The sequence below is a fragment of the Vicia villosa genome, linkage group LG2 (genome assembly GCF_029867415.1).
Source record: "Vicia villosa cultivar HV-30 ecotype Madison, WI linkage group LG2, Vvil1.0, whole genome shotgun sequence".
Taxonomy (NCBI): Eukaryota; Viridiplantae; Streptophyta; class Magnoliopsida; order Fabales; family Fabaceae; genus Vicia; species Vicia villosa.
This window is the reverse complement of record NC_081181.1, coordinates 184,906,651-184,927,945: the sequence shown is the minus strand read 5'-3', so window position 1 is coordinate 184,927,945 and position 21,295 is coordinate 184,906,651. Positions and strand designations below refer to the sequence as shown.

The 21,295-nt window shown below is 36.4% G+C and overlaps 1 protein-coding gene across 1 annotated transcript; it reads left to right on the top strand.

Moving 5' to 3' along the window:
• Positions 1 to 14,897: 14,897 nt before the first annotated feature.
• Positions 14,898 to 17,610, top strand: LOC131653238 (hypersensitive-induced response protein 4-like). Its single transcript, XM_058923326.1, has 5 exons — positions 14,898 to 15,200; positions 15,271 to 15,391; positions 15,579 to 15,670; positions 16,607 to 16,703; positions 17,010 to 17,610. Exons 1-5 carry the CDS (start codon positions 15,006 to 15,008, stop codon positions 17,381 to 17,383), a joined length of 879 nt encoding a protein of 292 aa, XP_058779309.1. The 5' UTR covers positions 14,898 to 15,005; the 3' UTR covers positions 17,384 to 17,610.
• The last annotated feature ends 3,685 nt before the right edge of the window (positions 17,611 to 21,295 follow it).

Below are 21,295 nucleotides of genomic sequence, written 5' to 3'. Positions count from 1 at the left end.
AAGGAAGTTTTACTGTCGGTTGCTGTTTTTGTTCAACCACCTTCTCTTTCGGAGTCGGTTCCATCACCACCACTTCCTCAGCTTCTGGCTCATTTTCTCTTATCTCTAAGTCTACCTCCAACAATGGGTTCTCTTCCTCTTCATTATTTTCAACTACACCTTTCCCTTTACCGCTCCTAGTAACAATAGCACTTATATTATTATGATCTTTAGGATTGGTAACTGTGGCACTTGGCAAAGCGCCCGGCTGTTGCGTGTTTGCTAGTTGCTGTGCTATTTGACTCATCTGAATTTCCAGATTTTTAATGGAAGAACCCGTATTCCGGAAATTACTCCTCGTTTCTTCCTGAAACTGAGAGCTTTGAGCTGCCATTTTTTCGATGGCAATCTCCCAATCTGCTTTCCTGGGAGCTTGTTGCTGAGGTTGTTGATAATGTTGGTGAGGAGGTCTATACTGTTGTTACGACTGTTGACCTTGATATGGAAGCACCCCTTGTTTAGGAGCACTCCCTGATTGGTCCTTCCACGAAAAATTCGGATGATTTTTCCACCCTGGATTGTAGGTATTAGAGTAGGGGTTGTTTTGTTTCAAGAAGTTTATTTCCTCCACTTGTTGAGCTGTAGCAACACACTGAACAGTAAAATGAGGTCCTCCACAGATGTCACACCCTACCGGTTGACTTGCTTGAGCAGGTTGAACTTGTGCTACTGTTTGTTTTTCAAGCCCCATCTGTTTCAATCTCCGCTCAACTTCAGCAGCTACCTGATCTTCTATTTTCACAACTTGTGTTGAAAGTTTCATATCCACAAATCCTTCAGGTTGACTAACACTACGGTCATATAACTCCAAGTGTTCATTGGCCGCAATAGCTTCTATGATTTTTTTAACACCAGTGGCTGTTGCAAAGTTGGATGAGCCACCAGCTGCTGTGTCAATCAACTGCTTAGTCTTCATTTTAAGACCATTCAGAAAATTCTGCATTTGTTCAGTGACATCCATGTTGTGAGTTGGACATGCCACCAATAACCTCTTGAACCTCTTATACGCATCTCCGAGTGATTCTCCTTCCTTCTGTTTAAAGTTAACAATATCGTATCTCTTACGAATATAAACAGCAGCCGGAAAATACTCATTCAGGAAGGTTGACTCCATTTGTTGCCATGTGGTAATACTCCCAGCAGGTAATGAGTAGAACCATTCTTCAGCGTCATCCGCTAATGTGAACGGAAACATAACCAACTTCTTTGCTTCTTCAGAGTGTCCTTCTATCTTCAGAGAAGTTGTCATGGTAAGAAACCTTTGTAAATGCTTGTTAGCATCTTCATTTATTCTTCCCGAAAAAGGTTTCTTCTCCAGCTGTCGAATCGTTGCTGGATGCAGCTGAAAGTGAGCCACATCCACCGGTTGATTCACAATCGTCATTCGGCCAGCTGGTGCATTTGCTCCACCATAATCACCCAACAACCTTTCTACAGGGTCAGCCATCGTTTCTGCCTCCGAATCTGAATGCTCGGAATGAATGGAGAGGATTTCCTCGTTATCAGATTCAGAATCTTCCAGATTTTCTTCCAACGCTTCCAGTCGTTCTTGCTTTGCTTTTCGAAGTCTCGCTCGCAATGATCGTTCTGGCTCTGCGTCAAAAATAAATTCTGCTGAGGCCTTACCTCGCATACAAAGATTAGATGATGGTTAGTTATAAGCAAATGAAATAACAGAAAAATAATTTTAGTTGCAAAGCAACAAAAATTCAATTGAACTATTCTTAAACTTATAATTTGGCAGTCCCCGGCAACGGCGCCAAAAACTTGACCGGTAAAATAGCAAGAATACTATTTGTTTACCGATGTAGTAATAAGAGATTAAATTCCCAAGTATCGAACTCGCGGACTGCGTAGGAATTATATGTTTCAGAACAGTGCAAATGAATAAAAAGTCATCGGGGTATTTGGTTTTGATGTTTAATTTAAATAACAACTTATGCAAAATGAGAGAGTTAAAATAGTTTAACTAATGAAAATATGTAGAGACAAGTTAGGATGGATGTATGAATCGCTCTGTAACGAACTTATTACCCTGTAACAGATAAATTGATGAAATTCTTAATTACCAATACCGAACACTGATTTTTCCTAATTCCTTAGTGAAAAACTTCATGAGATTAAAATCACCTGTTAATTCCTTAACCAGATAATTTTATATCATAATTCTAAAAAAAAGACATGGTTCGGATAATTCGATCGCTATGCATCAAATCCTCATTCCTAAGTGATTGTCAGTTATAGCGTTATGATTAAAAAGGCATTGAGGTAGTGTGTCAGACCAAACCTCAATCGTGAATCAACAAAAATACTTTCCAATATAATGAAGCAATAAGAACTTTTAATCATAAACTGAATTTCACAAATATAATCTGAAAACAACGGTAAATATGATTCGTTACATCACATGATCCAGGGACATCACCCTAACAAGTAAAAGGTTTAGCTACTCATGGTAATTGTTAAGATAACAGAAAACAAAGATGAAGACATTACAATAAGATGAATCGGAATTGATCTTCAATCGCGGATGCTCTTGAAGATTTCTTCGCCTCCAACTCTAGTGCCTCCAATCTCTTTTTACGTTCAATTCACTTCCTTTGATCCAAGATACCTCAATCCTCATCAGAATTAGGTTTTAGTACTGCTGATTCAAGTTTTTAAAACGTGCGAAAAGTCCATTCTACCCTTAATGAACTCGGAGCCCTTAAAAATAGAAAAGTGGAAAATTTGCTCGCGCCTGCCAACACGGGCCGTGTCCTGTGACACGGGCACCCGTGTTGGCCCCCTGTTCCAAAGCCTTCAAAATGCATCTTCCAGACTTCCTGACACGGGCCGTGTCCCGTGACACGGGCGGCCGTGTCAGGCCACTGATGTGCCCTTTTTCTTCTTTTCCTTCCTGCTTCCTGACACGGGCCGTGTCCCGTGACACGGGTACCCGTGTCAGACCACTGGATGCACCGAATCTTCATTCTTGCTTAGATTCCAGCTACTTTGGCTCTGCATTCTTCTTGTGAACTTTAACACGTAGACCTGAAACATAATCACTACCGAGACAAGCGTCAAAGCATCTTAAAAACCATGAAATTAAAGCATCAAAATAAAACACACAACTTAAACTAGACTTTCAAAAAACGAATAAAAACTATAAAGACAAGACAATTATGTTACCGAATTAAAGAGATTTGTGCCCAGAGATTGATGAAAACACAGTACAAATTGGTGGCCGATCACATGTGTACCCTTATATCAGAGGAAACAAAATATCATCTTAGAAATATCACCATTGTGGAAAATATGGTCGCATAAGACCTTTTTTTATAGATTGTATGGTTATCCTCAATCCTATAGTCAACTAAGACTGAAGAGGAAAGATGTTCATAAGGTACAAGCAAAGAAACAATGGAAACCCAAAGTAGTTATCAATAGCTTCGTATCACACACATCTATTAGAGTTTCCTCAAGAGAAGACTGATACTTTGATAATGGATGTTCCAGGAACATGACTAGAGAAAAAGGCATATCTTGAGGAGTTGAAAGCTTACTCCAATAGTTATTTCACTTTCGGTGATGGAGCAAAGGGAGGAATAAAAGGCATATGCAAAATGGTAAATCCTGGTTTTCCTTGTCTCAATGATGTGCTACTAGTAGAAGATTTAATTGCCAACTTGATCAGCATATGCCAACCGTGTGATGAAGGCTTAAATGTAAACTTCAATAAATCTGAATGTATTATCACCGATAAGGATCAAGAAGTTCTCATTATCCGGTTAAGATCCAAAGACAACTCTTATATATGGATATCTCAATCTACAACCTACATGTTATCCAAAGTTGATGAGACCAAGCTGTGGCACCAAAGACTTGGTCAACTAAATTTCGAAGGCATGAAGAAGGTTATATCGGCTGAAGCCATCATAAAATTTCCTATTTTAAATATTGAAGAAAGCAAAATATATGGAGAATACCAAACAGGGAAGCAAAATAATATGTTCCCCAAAAATATTTAGCATCTGGCCACCTCAAGAGTACTTGAGTTACTTCATATGGCCACCATGAGGTCTATGCAAGTGGAAAGCCTTATTGGAAAGAGATATGTCTTTGTTTGTGTGGATAAGTTTTCAAGTTATAAATGGGTTAAAGAAAAATATGATACTTTTGAAGTTTTCAAAGATCTATGCCTTCATATCTAGAATGAGCAAAGAAGTGATATTGTAAAGATAAGAAATGACCATGGCAAGGAGTTTGAGAACTCCAAGCTCTATGATTTTTGCTCTATTGAAGTGACCAGACATGAATTATCTGCACCTATTACACCTCTAAAAAATCGAGTGGTAGAATTCAAGAATGAAGCCCTATAAGAAGTTGCTAGAGTCATGTTGCATGCCAAGAATCTGCCTTATCATTTATGGAACTAAAGAAACTTTGTATGAGATGTGGAAAGGAAGAAAACCAAATGTTAAATACTTCCATGTCTTTGGTAGTAAGTATTACATCTTGGCTGACCGTGAACAAAGGAGAAAGATGGATGCAAATAGTGAGGTATAGATATTCCTTCGATATTCTATAAATAATAGAGCATACAGTGTCTACAACACACATACCAAGACATTGATGGAGTCCATAAATTTTGTTATTGATGACATTCTTGATGAGAAGGAAGTTCTTGAAGATGAAGATGATGTTTCTCCTCAACAAATAGATGTCCCATCAAATGTCCCAGACAAGGGGCATGAGATTTAGACTAAAAGTACAAATTCTAAAGAAACCAGAATCAATAAAGGACCATCCATTAGAATTCATAAGGAGCATCTGATTGAAAATGTCATTGGAAGTTTTAATGAAGGATTCATTACCAGGTCCATAAATATAGTTGCAAACTCATGCTTCATCTCAAAGATTGAACCTAAGAATGTTAAAGAAGTACTAACTGATGAATTATGGATAAAAATTTCATGCAAGAAGAACTATGTTAATTAAGAAGAAATGAAATTTGGGAGTTAGTTCCAAGACCTAAAGATATGAATGTCATTGGTACCAAGTGGATCTTCAAGAAAAATTCTGATGAAAGTGGTAATGTGGCAAGAAACAAGGCAAGGTCAGTTGCTCAAGGGTACACTCAAATAGTAAGGGTGGATTTTAATGAGACGTTACTGCTGATATATGCTTTGATGTTATAACTTTTGTTGTTGCTCATGTTTATTTTGAGTATGGGAGCTCTGATACTCAGTCGTGTTTTGTACTTGAAGAGTTATTTTTCCAAAAATTTCCAAAGGGGGAGATTGGAGTTCCTTTTGGATTGGCTGAATTATGAAAAACAATATGGTGTTTGTTCAAGATGATTCGGGTGCAGAAGTGACACATGTGGAACCCAATGTTCCAACATGTGTACTGCAACATCTGGTCTCTTACTACAGACATATGTTATTACAAATGTGGTTTTGAGTTACTCTACCTAAGTTTCACTCTATAAAGAAGATCTATAATTTCATGTTAAAGAGTTAAATTAGATGTACTGGTGCAACATGTTGAACACGGTGCTTCAACATATGTGCAGTACAACATCTGGCCTTGACAGCAGACCATATGGATGTTGTTTGGTGCTTAATTTCTGATTGGGGTTTATTCAGATTTGTTGCAGTTATTTTAGCAATGTTTGATTGATTTGTTCGACAACTGGAGAAGTTCAAATCATATTTAAATGGATATTTAAATTTGAATTTGAAATATAACAAATCATATCTTATTGTTGGAGAAAATTATGAAGAATATCATATCCAACAGAATTAATTATTTTCTGGACTAAATCAAACCAAATATCCAAAGGAAAAATCCCAGAAGACATTGTTATATTAGAAGGCTCAAGTCTCATGCTTGAGACATGGATTTTGTGCGTAAATACTAGGTTCTTTGTGTCAGGGTTTTAAGTCTTTGTAACTTGTATTCCTTGCTAATTCCATCATAAGGGTTCGGGTATAATCTTTGTCTATACCACTCTATGTTTCAATAATTTGGCATAGTTGTTGGTTTGTTTTAGTTGAGTTGTAACCTTCAACATTCAATAGGTTTGTTATTGAAGTTGATCACTTGGGATTAGTAATTAAGAGAAAGTTAGTGGGGTTCTCATGTTTAGGGGGAGTCCTAAATATAAGTTCATTGGATAGTGTTAGGAAGAGGCATTGAACAACATGGGGTTGTTGTTGATAGAAGATTAAGTGTACTAAACTACTGATAGTGAATTTCCTTTATTGTATAGAGTGCCCTCTTGACGTAGGTGTGGTTTCAGTAAACTGGGTTACTAATATTTGGTGTTATTTATTGCTTTTGCATTGACTCTGTATTGTTATTCATCCATGTGTTAAATCTAGTTTAACTTGTTGGACTAGTTGTTACAACATCGTGTCCAACATCTATCCCCTCGGGAACAAAATTTCATAAAGAGTGTTACTTGAAGTTAGAGGAGGTAGGGTAGAATAGTACTTTGAAGCAGGGAACAATGGTAATCTTGGAGGTAAGTAAGGGGTTTAGCGATTCTTCTTGATTTTCTAAGGTTAGGATAGTTGGGCATGGTTTAAGTTGGTTGAGTAGTGTCATACCCCAAATTTGTCCTACCCCTTTAACTTTCTAACTGGCTTAAGTTTCTCATTCATGTACATACCTCCACTAGGTCATCTAACACATCATGCATCATTAATCAATAAGCTTGGCATCGAGATCAATGACTTGGGAGATTGGGGAGTCCCTATGGTTTTGAGGCTCTCATCTTCATTCAAAGTCGGCTCAATTGGCTTCTTCATCAATCATGGTTTATGGAATTGGGATTCTGTGTTATTAGGCATCATGGACCTGGTTCTTCATCAAAATACAAAGGCTATCTCTCGTTTCCATCATTTCAAGAGTTTCCTATCTTCATTGTGCATCTCAAAAAAGGTGAATCAGGATTTGTAGCTTACGGTGAGGATGAATGTCATTTGTTAAGAAATATTTGTCAAAGCTATGGCATAGAACTTGAGGATTCGTTATAACAGATGCACCATTGTCCTTTAAGATGAATTTGTTTGAGTAAAGGGCATATCACTTAAGGTTTGAGAGTTGAAGACATATTTCCATTAAACTGGAGATAAAGACTCATTAGTGATTACTCAAAAAATAAGTGGAAAGTTACATTTTAATATTCAATCCAATCCAAATGGTGAGTTACAAGTTCAAATGGTGTATTACAAGCTCATTCAAATGGAAAATGATTCATAAAAGGGAATGATTCATAAAAGAGAGAGTCATTACAAGTTTCAACCATATTACATAAAAACTACACAAAGAGTCCAATATCCATTACAAAGAACCAAACTACAAAAAAGGGATCTCATAAAAACATTCCCAATCCTACTCTACTGTTTCTACAATTTTGGAAAGAAAAAAAGAAATGATACATCACATGAGTACTTCTAAGCATATGGTCTATAAACTCCATTGTACAGGTACAAATCTCCAAACCTACTTCCATGGGCTCTGTTAGCTTTCAAGTAGAGAATCCTGCATCATATTGTAACAACAATTCCAGACCTGCACATATAAGTTACGCCCTGCAATTCAACACACCAAGTCTGCCAGGCCTGCATTAAAGAGAATAAAGAGTTGTCATCCAAAATCGATTCGGTATTATAGCCAAGAGCAAATCAAGTCAAACAAAAAAAGAAGAACATAACAGGTTTAAGCCTAACAGTCCCGCATCAGTCGAAGAACGAACCACAACATGTCATCATAGAATCAAGGCGTATTAAAGAATAAATTCACAGTTTCGACAGCATGCTACCAGCCCCTTAACATAACCAAGCTTCACTGAGTTCAATACAAAAAAGGGATCCCATTACTTCAATTCAAACCAAAATCAGTTTACACTCCTAACAAAAACCAGTTAATTGATAAGTCATCACCTTTTAATCAATCAAAACTTACATCCATAACCAATACATGCTTAACCACCAAAGTACTGTCATCATAGACCCATAAAACAACCCATTCATTCAAGTAGACTCACATCATACATAAGCAATCAGCACAAAAAAAAAAACAGTTACTAGTAAAACCCTTAACAAGTTTACCTTCATTCACACTCTTTAACAGAAAAAGAACATTCATAACAGAAACTAACTGAATCCATACCCATACAACTAACTCCTATGACAGTTATAACTACCCTCACAATCCGATAACTAACTTCACAAAAAACCTGACTTTCCTAACAGTTTGTTACAAACTCAACCAATTCCCTAACTGATTTCAACAACCTAACTAACATCCTTGCTCCTAACTTCCTAACATCTCTAGCTCATTACAGTCCATAACAAACCAACTGCCCATAACAGAATTATAACCATTTGTAACAAACCCTCAAACTGTCATAACAGTTCCTAACCATTACTAACAGATTTCTAACGGCAAAACAGAACCATGTAACCAACCTCTAACCAACTTCAAAACAGTTCCAACAGAAACCAGGCTCAGCATAACAGAAAAGAAAAAGGAGGAGGATGGAATTATCAGAAAGAAGCGACTTAGCAGAAAAAACTCACCTTGTAACAAACTTGACCTTCTCTCAATCTTCACTTTCTCTCAATCTTCAATCTTCAAAACAAACTCTCTCTCCCTCCATCTTCAATTCTCTACAACAAGAAAGAAAATAACACAAGATCATTATAAACCACTCTTCCCGATTCTGCTTCTTCAAGGCTTCACTCTCAGTTTTCATTCACAAAACTTCTCTCGCTCAGCTTCATTCTGTTTCTTCGTCATCTTCAGACCACCTCTACTCTCTGAATTCTTCACGCCATTTTCATCTCTCCACCATTTTTTACCTTTCACGCTCATTCACTACCACCATAACTACCTCCTTCATCTTCTCTCTCTGAATCACCTTCTCCCTCAATTTCACTTCTGCAACCTCTCTTCTCTCAATTCCCTCACTCACTCACAAAAGCTCTCTCACCATTGTTGTACGAGACTTCACCTCGAGGTCTCGTTTCAACCGAGCTTAGCCTCCGTCATCAATCTCCCTCAATCTCGCAACAAAAACAACGATAATTTCAGAAAAAGAAGAAAAAGTGAAGAAGAAAAGAAGAAGTGAAGAGATTCGGAGGCGAGGTCAGAATCAAACACCTGGATAGCAGCTCCCTCTGCTTTTCTTTTTCTTCCTGCGCCGTTGAAGGGTTACCGGAGCCGCTCCGGTAGGTAAGCTTCCAACCTCCATTCTTTTGCTTGAGACATGATTGTAACGCCTTGCTTTATGTATAGATTCGTCCTCTGTGAATACCATATGAGTCTGATTCCGAATGAGTATTTGATTTAGGATCTAGGGTTCACTATTCACCCAGATTTAGGACAATAGGTTGAGTTTCTGAAGGAGATAGAGTCGAGGATGAAAAGAGAGAGTGAAATAGGTGAGGGTGAGTGTCTTAATTTTGGCATTTGGCTAAGCTCCGCCGCCTCCGGCACGGCGGAGCGATTTCCGGCGAGGGGATTGGTTTGAGAAAGGAACGAGTCTGAGAGTGAGAAGCTGGAACGGCACACGAATCCTAATTTCCTCCTTTTTATTTCTTATTATTATTAATTTGTTTATTTTGCTGTGAACAAAAAACAATTCCTTGGGCCGAATCTGTAAACACACCCCCATAGGCCCGTAACACTCTTTTTGGCTATATAAAAATCTGTAACAATAACCACCCTGGGCCAAGCTCTGGGCCTGCGCCCCTCCTACTGACACCACTGATTTCACTAGTAAACCCCCCTGACTCATTAAAACTTGTATATTTTAGGTTTATTTCACAATAGTTTTTCATAGTATTTCTTAGTTGGTGAACCTTGTATTTTTTTGTTCAATTTTTAGGTAATAAAAAATGACATATAAAATAATAAAATACTAGTTTAGGCCTATTAGAATGTAGGTTCTTTAAGTGCAATTTAGACTTGAATTAGAATTCTCTTTCATTAGAAATTCATAAAAAATAGTAGTATTTTTTTAGTTTAATTTTGCACTAATGTTTGGATTGCTTTTGTATCATTTACGTGTTAATTTTGGTATCATTGTTGTGTGATTTTGTTATTCGTTTTTGGCCATATTTTCGGTCCATTTTGTTAATATCATTTGTGTGCTCTTTTTAGAATTTAGTCACCATGTTAACATTAGACTTAGACTAGAATAACAACTATTAGAATAGAAAATAGGTCTAGTTCCCTCTCTCATTTTCTTTTCCTTTTCAACTTTTAAAATACTTAATAAATATCGATGAAGATCATACCGTTACTACATTTTATAGTAGGAAAGAAATGATTGGGGTGTAGGCCCCGATGTATGTTCTTTCCTACTTAGCGGAGAAGAAATGATTGAGGTGTGAAGCCTCGATGTATTTCTTAACCGTTGTTTAGAGAAACGATCGTGGTGTAGGCCCCGATGTGCATTCTCTAAATATACACAAAAGAACTCTTTTTGTATCTCCTTTACTTAGCGGAGAAGAAATGATTGAGGTGTGAAACCTCGATGTATTTCTTAACCGTTATTTAGAGAAACGATTGTGGCGTAGGCCTCGATGTGCGTTCTCTAAATATGCAAAACAAACTCTTTTTGGTATGATCTAAGTCACAAATAAATTCCCTTAAAAAACACCAACCAAAAACACTTAAAACACTAATAAATGGTCAGATTTAAAACAAAGTAAGGAAGTGGTGCGAAGCCTTGTAGTAGGTTCTCGTCATCATGGAATTACCCTAAAAGACACAAACCAATCTCTTTTTTCTTTTCTTAAGGGCAAGTTATCTCCGCTCCATTGCATCCTAGGCGATCCCTTATGCAAGAGCGTGAGCGTTAACGCCGCCCAACTAAAAAACACAAAAACAAACAGAAAATCGTTAGCCGAGCTACGGTAACTCTGATTCCTGAAAAGGATACGTAGGCAGCGGGGTAGGGCCCGTGCGAGTACAATTCTTTCTTTTCCCTACATTTTGCATTCATTTCGCATTTAGACATAGACATAGTTATACACCCTTTAGATAGAAACAGACATAGGTGGATACCATCGAGTACGATGGGCGCGAGGGGTGCTAATACCTTCCCCTTGCGTAACCGACTCCCGTACCTTGATTCTATGGTCGCGAGACCCTGTTCCTTCCTTCGTTAGGTTTTCTGATATTCCTTTCCCTTATAGGATAAATATATTGGTGGCGACTCTGTTCCTTTTTCGCGAGCGTGCGACAAGTAGTAATACTGTTAGGAGTGGATGAAGGGTTGGTAGGACTGGTTGGGTAGGGTAGGTTTTGAGTTAGTATAGTAGTAATATTGGTAGGGACAAGTGAAAGGTAGGGGGACTGGTTTGAAGGGATGTAGGTGGTTTATTGATAGGATGAGTGTTATGATTATTTGGGTGAGAAAGAAGAAGTGACAAAATTGTCTAGGTAATATAATGTGAATTCAATATTTGGATGATAAGTTGGTTGAGGTAAGTTAGCAGAATGGGTTTAAGGAATGATGTAAGGCTGGTTGTTTTCATAGAAATTGGTATCCTAGAGACGAAGATTTGTTTATTATGAAGGACATAAAAAATTTGGCCTTTAAAATCATTTTTAAGGCCTAAATAAACAGATTTTCTAAACCTAGGGTCATGTTTAGTTCTATATCTCAAAGGGCTACAGGATAAAGCTAGGCAACCAAAAACTTTCATGGTAGCATAGTCAAGTTGGGTGTTGTAAGGTAATTTAAAAATATAATTTAAATATAATAACTTTTAAGGTGATCTATTTATAAGATAAACATCATGAGAATAGACATGAGCCCAAAATTTTTTAGGGAGCTTGGATTGAAAGAGAAGAAAACGAGTCACACCTAAAAGGCATTGATGTTTTCTTTCAAGCAGACCATTTTTTAAGATGTCTCAGTGCTTGAAGTTTGATGATGGGTACCATGAGTCAATGAACTCAAGGCTATTATCATACCTTATGAATTTGGACTTAGTTTGAAATTGGGTTTGGACATAAGTAACAAATGACTTGATTAAAAATGAAGTTTCATATTTTAATTCTATTAAAAAGATCCAGCAATATATTGTGGTCATCTGTCATAGTTAAGAAATAATCATATCCTAATATGGATGGGGTAGACAAAGGACACCCTATATCCATGTGAATTAATTCAAAATAAAACATATATTTAGATTTATTATTCTAAAATAGTAGTCTTTTGTATTTGGCATAAAAATAAGTATCACGGGGTTCAGAAGGGGATGGGTCGTGATATTTGGAGGGCTGTGAAAGAAGGTCCATTTGTTCTCACATATGAAGTTAATGGCGTTGTGGTGAACAAAGATAATGAAGATTATTGGACCAAAGATGAAAAAGAAAAGGTTCAATGTGGTTTGAAAGTACAGACGATTATCACTACGAATCTCGGTCTTGATGACTATTGTGTGTTTCTCACTACAAAACATCAAAAGAAATGTGGGATACCCTCGAAGTTACCCATAAAGGTATTATTGAGGTAAATAGGCCGAGTTTAAACACATTGGCCCATTAGTATGAGCTCTTCATAATGAAAACTGAAGAGAACATTTATGACATGCAAAAGCGATTTACTCATATCGTGAGTCACATGATAACTCTCAGCCTTGATGACTTTTTGTATGTTTCTCACTGTAAAAGAGATTTACATTTTTATTATTACCGTCTTTGAATTGTAAGGGGATATCCTTCAACAAGTTTTTGACCTTGGTATTTTTGTGGGGAACAAGGATTCTTTTCTGAGGATGTTAATTTCACCTAAGGGGTGGAAAGGATTTGTGCACGGCGATCAAGGTTATGTGATCACCTCGACAGGTGGAAAGGATTGCTCTATAAGGATTCAACATATATATTCGCCTCAAAAGGTGACAATGATTCCTATGTGATGATCCAACATCTAAGGTCGTCTCGTAGAGCAGTTCCGATAAAATATCTTTGCTCCTCAGTTCCTTGAAAATAAATTAAGAATAATCCCAATTCATATAATAAAGTGAAGGCTAAAAATCCTTATGCCAAGTTAGTAACACAACTGAAAAGAGTGATCTCTATAAAATGAAGAATGTCACAAATTTAACCTTACAATTGGCAGAGATTTAACTTACTTAAATAACCGAAACATTAAATGAAACTAAGCTAGATGTGGCTTTACACCTAAACAATTATCATCTTTTAATGGAGGATCCTTTTTGGTCGTCTTCACATCTTCTTGTCCTGGAAAGGTCTGGTCATCATCCTCAGAGCTTCCTTTTGGTGGCTTGTCCCTCATCATTACGCCAACAACATTCACGCCCACAACCCTAATCTTCTTCGGTTTTAATCTTTCTACATCGCATTTTCTGGAAATATCTTGATCTCCCTGGATGACCATAACTCGTCCATCTGAGAGTGGGTATTTCATGCACATATATAATGTTGATATGGAGGCTCTCAGCTGATTGAAAGTGGGTTGTTCTATAATCATGTTATATGAGGAATGTGCATCTATGACAAGATACCTTACCTTAATTTGTCTGGCATTTTTTTTTGCCTCAAAGGTGGTCTTCAATGTTATACAACCATTCATCTGCACTGGGTCGCCCAAAAATCCTACCAATGAATCCTGTAAGGCCTTGAGGTCATCTAAGTCAAGTCAAAGCCTTTCTAAATCATAATTGTAGAGGATTTCAGTGGAGCTTCTTTGTTCAATCAAGACCCTCTTTATCTCCAAAATCATCGCATCTCATGGTGATGACCACTGGATCATCATTATGTAGGTAGAAATGCCTACAACATCCTTCTCGAAAAAGGAGATCTCAACTTCTTAGGCTTCTAGCTCACCCGAATCAGAGTTGGTGGGTAAGTTTTATATGGTTATGATCTAACGAGCGTATCTTCTCCATACAAAACTAGTCTATCTACCTTCAAAGTCCTAGTTTGGATCGAAATTAGTGATGTGAGAGACTCACACTTGTAAGAGAGATTGTTAGGATTCAAGTGTGAGTGATTTTCTCACATCAATTAAAAATTGAAAAAATATTAGATATATAAAAGAGATGATTAATATTCCCATTGTCTTAAAAATTTGAGTGATATATAGTGTCAAAGTATGTTTTTTTTTAGAAACTAATCCCTCGAGCTGAAAAGACCCTGATAGATAATAAAGTTATCCTTAAAAAAAATGGCTAAATTACAGTTTTGGTCCATTTGTTTTGGGTTTTCCACGATTTTGGTCCCCCTATTTTCTTTTTAAACAGTTTTGGTCCCCCATCCCAATTTTGATGCAACTGTTTATGCACTGTTCATGTACGAACATGTACCGTTCATGTACTGTTCATGCACTATTCATAGACAAGATCGGGATGGGGGACCAAAACTGTTTAAAAAGAAAATAGGGGGACCAAAATCGTGAAAAACCTAAAACATGGGGACCAAAACTGTGATTTAGCCAAAAAAAAATTTAGTATTTCGAGCTCATCATCTCTAATTAAATAGGAATATATCTTACTATTTCATCGTACTGTTCTTAGACTATTTGATCATTAATCAACAATAAAAATACCATTTAGAGCTCTCTTCATTAATCAACAATAAAAATACCATATAGAACTCTCAATTTCACGTTATTTAAGCAAATTTTTATTTAAAAAAAAAACACATAATTAACGGAAATTACCTATACTAACTTTACCTAAATACTCTAAAACGATGTCGGTAAGCACAACTAGCACTTTTCTAACTCTCTTTTACTGAATAATCCAAATCCACAAAAGTCATCATAACCCATCATTGTCATATATATTAAATATTTTTAATAGTCCCAAATTTAAATTTTATATCTTTTACACCATATATAGCATAGCAATAACAACACCAACAGAATCAACAAAGAGAAAAAAAACAGTTAAATTTGGCGGTGTTTTTCGTTCGATCGAAGAAAATTGAGAATGGGGAATACGTTCTGTTTATTCTTTGGATGCGTCGAACAGTCTAGCGTCGGTATTGTTGAACAGTGGGGTCGTTTTCACCGATTGGCTCAACCTGGTTTCCAGTTCTTCAATCCCCTCGCCGGTGAATGTCTCGCCGGTATTCTTTCCACTCGTATTGCTTCCCTCGATGTCAAAATCGAAACCAAAACCAAGGTAAGTTGTGTCCTGAATTTTCGATTTCTTGTTTTCTAAGACACTATTTGATTTTTTGGTGTTTGTGTAGGATAATGTTTTTGTGCAGTTGTTGTGTTCGATTCAATACCGTGTGGTTAAGGAAAATGCTGATGATGCTTTTTATGAGTTGCAAAACCCTCAGGAACAGATCCAAGCTTATGTTTTTGATGGTTTGTGTTTCTGACTTTGTTTTTGTTTTTGATTTTGTTGCTAGTTGTTAGTATTAGTTTTGTTGTTTGAGAAAGTTGAATTGATGAACTTTTTATGACTATGATCTCTGCATCGCTTCATCGTACCAATGAGACAGTTTATCAATAATATTGTTGTTGTTGATCAATAATGTTGTTGTTGTTGTAGTGGCCCGTGCTATTGTTCCAAAGATGAATTTGGATGAGTTGTTTGAGCAAAAAGGTGAGGTTACCAGATGTGTGTTGGAGGAACTTGAAAAGGTGACTCTCTGCTTTTTTTTCGCTTTTCTTTCTTTCTATCAAATCGTGATAACTTAAGTAAAATAAAGTTGATTAAATTCATAAGGCTTGGTTTGGTTGTTGTTGTTGTTGTAATCAGCCATAGTTGTTAGAATTGGTAAGTGAAGAGAACCTTAGACTTCATACATCAAAGTGAGTATTTGATCAAATTCTGCGAAATGGGGTATACATTGTGCTTTTGAGTGTGTAGAGTAGAGAGAAGGGTAAGTTAAATAAGGAGATAAAAGATGAGAGACGTAACTTGTCAGTTGTCACTGAGTATGGAGAGAGATGGAGTGCATAGTTGTTAAGTGCATGATATATATGGTGAGATTGTACGATCTCACTCGTTTTTCCACCTCAACTGCGCTGGTTTCGCATCTCTTGACATGTTTGTCTTGTATTAGACTTGGCGCCCATTGTGCCTTTTCGACCCAGTTTCTCACTTTTTTTACTCAGAATCTGGCTCAGAGAAGCAGAGTGGATGGCTAGTGTTAGAGGAGACTGTAAACGTAGTCTTAGCTAGCTTCCTCATGTGAGAATCGGGCCATTGAGGCCAATTGTCTATTTTGTTCCCTTTTTTGTTCGAGTTTGACAGCTATGATGGAGAGACTAGACTAATCGAAGTCCAGTCAGATGGATCCATTTTGAAAAAGTTAAACTCAGCATCTATTTTTTCATCTTATATTACTTGAACCTTAGTATCTTGGCTTAAGAAAACCAAGTTCATTGCAACTTCAATACTTTATTTTAATGCATCTGTTTTGAAATATTAGATAATCTAGTAAGATTTCGCTATACTCATTCAATTTCTTCAAAAAGTATGAGATGTTAGATAATTAATTGAATTTATATTTAATTTGAGTTGCATATTTATCTCCTAATTTTCTCCTCCTCCTCCTAAATTTTATCTTTCAGGTGATGGGAGAATACGGATATAGCATAGAACATATACTGATGGTTGATATTATACCGGATCCTGCTGTGCGGAGGGCAATGAATGAGATTAATGCAGGTAATAATAATAATACTGTGTTTTTAAGACACTGTTTTCTTCCTTTGTCCATATCAGGCAGTAAAATGTATATATTATACTCGATCCAAAAATTTCCTGATTGGATTTTGAAAGACTAGTCTGCATATTCCGGTGTTTTACCACTTTAGTTTCTTCCAACGTCTCTCAGTTTTCCAATTAAACCTTAAGCTTTTTGTGTGTGCGCGCATGTGCTATGTGCATGTGCGTGTTTATTCTGTGGTGTGTTTATGGCATTATGATGTCCTTTATGCAGCTTAACTAATGAGTATTGATTTAACTTCACAGCTCAAAGGATGCTACGCGCTAGTGAATTCAAAGGAGAAGCTGATAAGGTCCTTATAGTTAAAAAGGCAGAAGCAGAAGCTGAATCAAAGTACTTAGGCGGGGTTGGTGTGGCAAGACAGCGACAAGCTATCACGGATGGATTGCGAGAGAACATCTTGCAATTCTCTACCAAGGTAGAAGGAACTTCAGCGAAGGAAGTGATGGATCTTATCATGATTACTCAGTACTTTGACACAATCAGAGACCTTGGTAACTCTTCAAAGAATACCACAGTTTTTATACCTCATGGACCTGGCCATGTTAGGGATATCGGTAATCAAATTCGCAATGGAATGATGGAAGCATCATGTGCTCAAGTAACTGATGATGAGTAAATTTGTAAAATTGCCTTTTGTCACTCACTATAGTACTACATATGATATTAATGTGTGGATATGCAATATTTTTCTGTTGGATTTTAAGGAAGTACAGTTTTGAAAAGTTTTAAGTTGTAATTAAGTTGGTTGAGTTGTTCTATACAATCTCTGCAGCCATGCTATATAATCCTTGAGTGATTTAGTAAAATTGTCTTTTATGTGTAATTTGTATTTATTGTAGTTTATGGAAGGTACAGTTTTGAACAAATTTTATGTTGTTAGTCAAAGGGCACATATGAAATTTCTTCTAAGGTGATAAACTTATGGTAAAGTGGGAATGATGAATTCATGACAGTAGAAAGTTTCAGGCAAACGTGTGAGACGTAATGCAGACTTTGAACATTTCCAGTCAGGCAAAATGGAGTCTGAGTATCATGATGGAAGTATTGACTCTGGCGGTGCATAAGGTTCTTGATTTGACAATGTCAATGCCACAACTTAAATATGAGGCTGAGTGAATCCAAAGACAAATGAGTCCTAGATTTAGATTCACAATGACAAAATTCTCGTCTAGAAACTACGCATTAACCTCTATAAGTGGAACTGTCATTTATGTTGCCAATTTGCTAGGAGCGAGCCTCTAGAAAAGAAGGGGGGTAAATAATGAGGGAATTTCTTACTTCTTAGTACACTCATGGAAAAGCATAATCTGAAAAATAAAAAAAATGCCCTTCTGATTTTGAAAATATATTTTTGGACACATCATTTGTATTTGTATTACACAGCAAATACAAAGATATTGTCATCCAATAGCGAAAGAAAATTTTATTATGGAGCTACATCTCCGTCACTCTATAACCAAAGAAAATTTTATTCCGGAGATACATCTCCGCCACATAGTATGCAATAAATTTTTTTTACGCGTTCTAGTGAGTTATTCAGAGATGTAACTCCGAACAATTGAAGCAGAAATTTAAGAATCTGACGTTTTTGCATGTCAAATTATTTCGGAGATGCATCTCTGGAAAAATCAAATGTGTTATTACTAAAAAAAAGTCACCTGCATGATCAGACCCCATGTCCATTTTTTTTCATAAACCCTTTTCAAAAACTCTTACATTCTCAATTAAAATTTTCACTCAAAAATTTCATTCTTGTGTTTCATCAAACCAAAAGGAGTAAAAGAAGTTGGAACTTAAGGTAAAGTTCATTCATTTTAAGCCTCATTGATGACGTTAATCATGTTTTTAAGATGAAAAAATTTACGTTGTATCTAGAAATGTATCTCCGAATTCTTTACGAACTCATTTGGAGATGCATTTTTAGAAGCTGTCTGTTCTCATTTTCTAACAACCTGTTTTTTGTTTTAGATGTTGCTGAGTAGTTTATGTTTTTGTTTTCATTAGAAATGGTGTATCCCGATGTTTTTTCCAAGCATATTGTGTCTCTGAATGCCTCATGTGTAGTTGTGAAGGAGGTGGATGTTGGCAACCAATTTAAAAATGAACAAGAGCTTGAATTTCGTGAGCACGTGCTTCAATGGATTCGTACAGAGGCATCCAAAATGAACAAGAGTTTGTATTTTGAATTATATTTTTCACGAAGCCAAAAGAGCAGAAAATTTAGGTTCGATAGCTCAAAGTGTGGTTGCACACTTGTGAAAATCTATGGTTTCTCATGTGCTTGTGTTATATCTACGAAGGTGAAACTTGATAGTCCGATACGAATAGATGAAGTTGCACTAACTGAAAAAGGCTCAGTTTAATGATGATGGTGTCATGAAAGACGGTAAATCGAATATCTATATCTTGACCGAATTGGAAGTGATAAAAGATAGTCTTTTGACAGTCGGTGACAATATGCAACTCTACATCAAAGAGAAATTGAGGAAGATTGCATATCAAGAGACCACGGACTTGAAAATCACCCTCTCAACCGGTACAAACAAAATGAGCACCTAAGAAGGTCAAACCTACACCGATTGAAAATTCAACGATGCGGTCTCCTTCATATTTTGAACATGTTGACAAAAATTTTCCCGATTCACCAACTCCGAAATCACAGAAAAGTATTTTCAGAAGAGCTCTCATTAGCAAACCACCTCATTCACCGCCTCCACCAAAAATCTCATTCATTAGGAGATGTCGATTTTTATGCACAAATACATTGAACGAATCGTCAATGTTAAGGTTGACGGTAACTTTGATTTTCGAGTTATTTCTGCTTTGCTCGGTAAAGGAGATTAGAATCACACACTTGTCCGCCATCAAATTGTCTAAGAGTTGAGTGGCAATAAAGAAACATATACACGACTATAAAGGAATAAAGAAAATTTTGAAAAAAATTATAACTTTCTTGTTCCTTGCATTAGTGGACCTACACTTGAGGATAAATGATGAACTTTCCTGAATTGGGTCATCTCATAACAAGTATGTATGATAGAGTGTGTATTGATCTTACATGATATGGTTTCTCAGAAACTTTTTTATCACTGCGCACTACACCACCTCCAAATTCAAATGATTGTATTATTTGTATTCGATAGATTTCAAATCCGCGGAATTTTGTTCAAGCTTATTTGAAACCGGGGTGCCATATACCGCATACATCACCAGAATGGACAACTCATTCAACAACCAAAGTCGAGACTTGGCCGGACCATTTTGTTGAAAGAATACAAGAGCTCACTAAATTAAGCAAGATTGAAAGAGAAACAAATAAACAAAAGTCAAAGGGGGTACCACCAATAATTGTAGATTTGTTTGGCGAGAAGTCATTCAGTTCATTTTAGTATTTATCTATCAATTTATTATAAGTAACATTGTATTAATATGTTATGATGTATAATATATGCATTTTGAAGTTTGTCAAAAGAGTTCTGCATTGATTACATGTTATGTTTATGTTTTATTTAATTGTGTTCTGCCAGGGAAGGTTTCGAAAATACATCTCTAAAATAAAGGGTGTTATCAAAAATGCATTTTTGAAATGTCCTCTGGTACAAGATAGAATTTTTAAGGTCCATATTAATCTAAAACTACTATAAATATATGGTACTTGTATTATTTTTTCATACCAAAACACATTTCACCAAAATGAATATCATTTGGCATGTCGGAAATGTTTACTTTAACTGTGTGACACCCTCAAGAGAATTGAAGATTACTGAGTACACCAATATAGAAGATCTGAAATACAAACTGCATGAGCTCCTACCATATGACGAAGATCGCAAAATTGTGAAGATCGAGTACCGATCTCCATCCGTTAATAAAGAAGGGGAGATTGGATTCAACAACTATGCGTTGAAGACAAGCGCTGATTTAAGGGCTATGTGAAAAAAACCCGTTTAAAATCAAAAGTTCCGATCGAGCTGGATGCGATTGTCTCGAGATCAACCGATGATATTATCAAAATGTTGCAACGTTCGCCTGTATATTGAAATGTAATGTTTGGTCTATGCTAACATGTTTTTTATTTTGTTTTTCAGCTATTGCCTCGTAATACATCTCCGTAATTTTTCTGAAGATGCTTCTCTGAAATAAAGGCTCATTAGTATGCATTTTGGTGCGTCCAGAGATGCGTCTCCATAACCTAGAGGCATTATTGTATTTAACGCGGTGCCCTAGTAATGCATATGGTGCATTAAGAAATCTCCAAATAATGATACTAAATACATTTAGTCTAGGAGAGCTAACCCTGAGGCCCAATGTCATTGGTATAATAATTCTAGTCCTTGGGAGAACTACGATAAACTTTCCTGCTATCCCCCAAATTAAACTTAGCACCCTCAATTTTTGATAATATTAATATTATTTGTGTTTATCATGAATTTTAGTAAACAATCTTTAGTCTTTAAAAATTATTACTTGCATGATGGACTAGTTAATCCTAGGGCAAATGATATGGATGTCTGCTGTGTTGTTGAGG

Excerpts from the sequence above, each read along its gene's own strand:
- LOC131653238 (XM_058923326.1), top strand. The coding sequence starts at position 15,006 with ATGGGGAATACGTTCTGTTTATTCTTTGGATGCGTCGAACAGTCTAGC. Across the intron at positions 15,201-15,270 it reads AAATCGAAACCAAAACCAAG|GATAATGTTTTTGTGCAGTT; the intron begins GTAAGTTGTGTC and ends GTGTTTGTGTAG. Across the intron at positions 15,671-16,606 it reads TGTTGGAGGAACTTGAAAAG|GTGATGGGAGAATACGGATA; the intron begins GTGACTCTCTGC and ends TTTATCTTTCAG.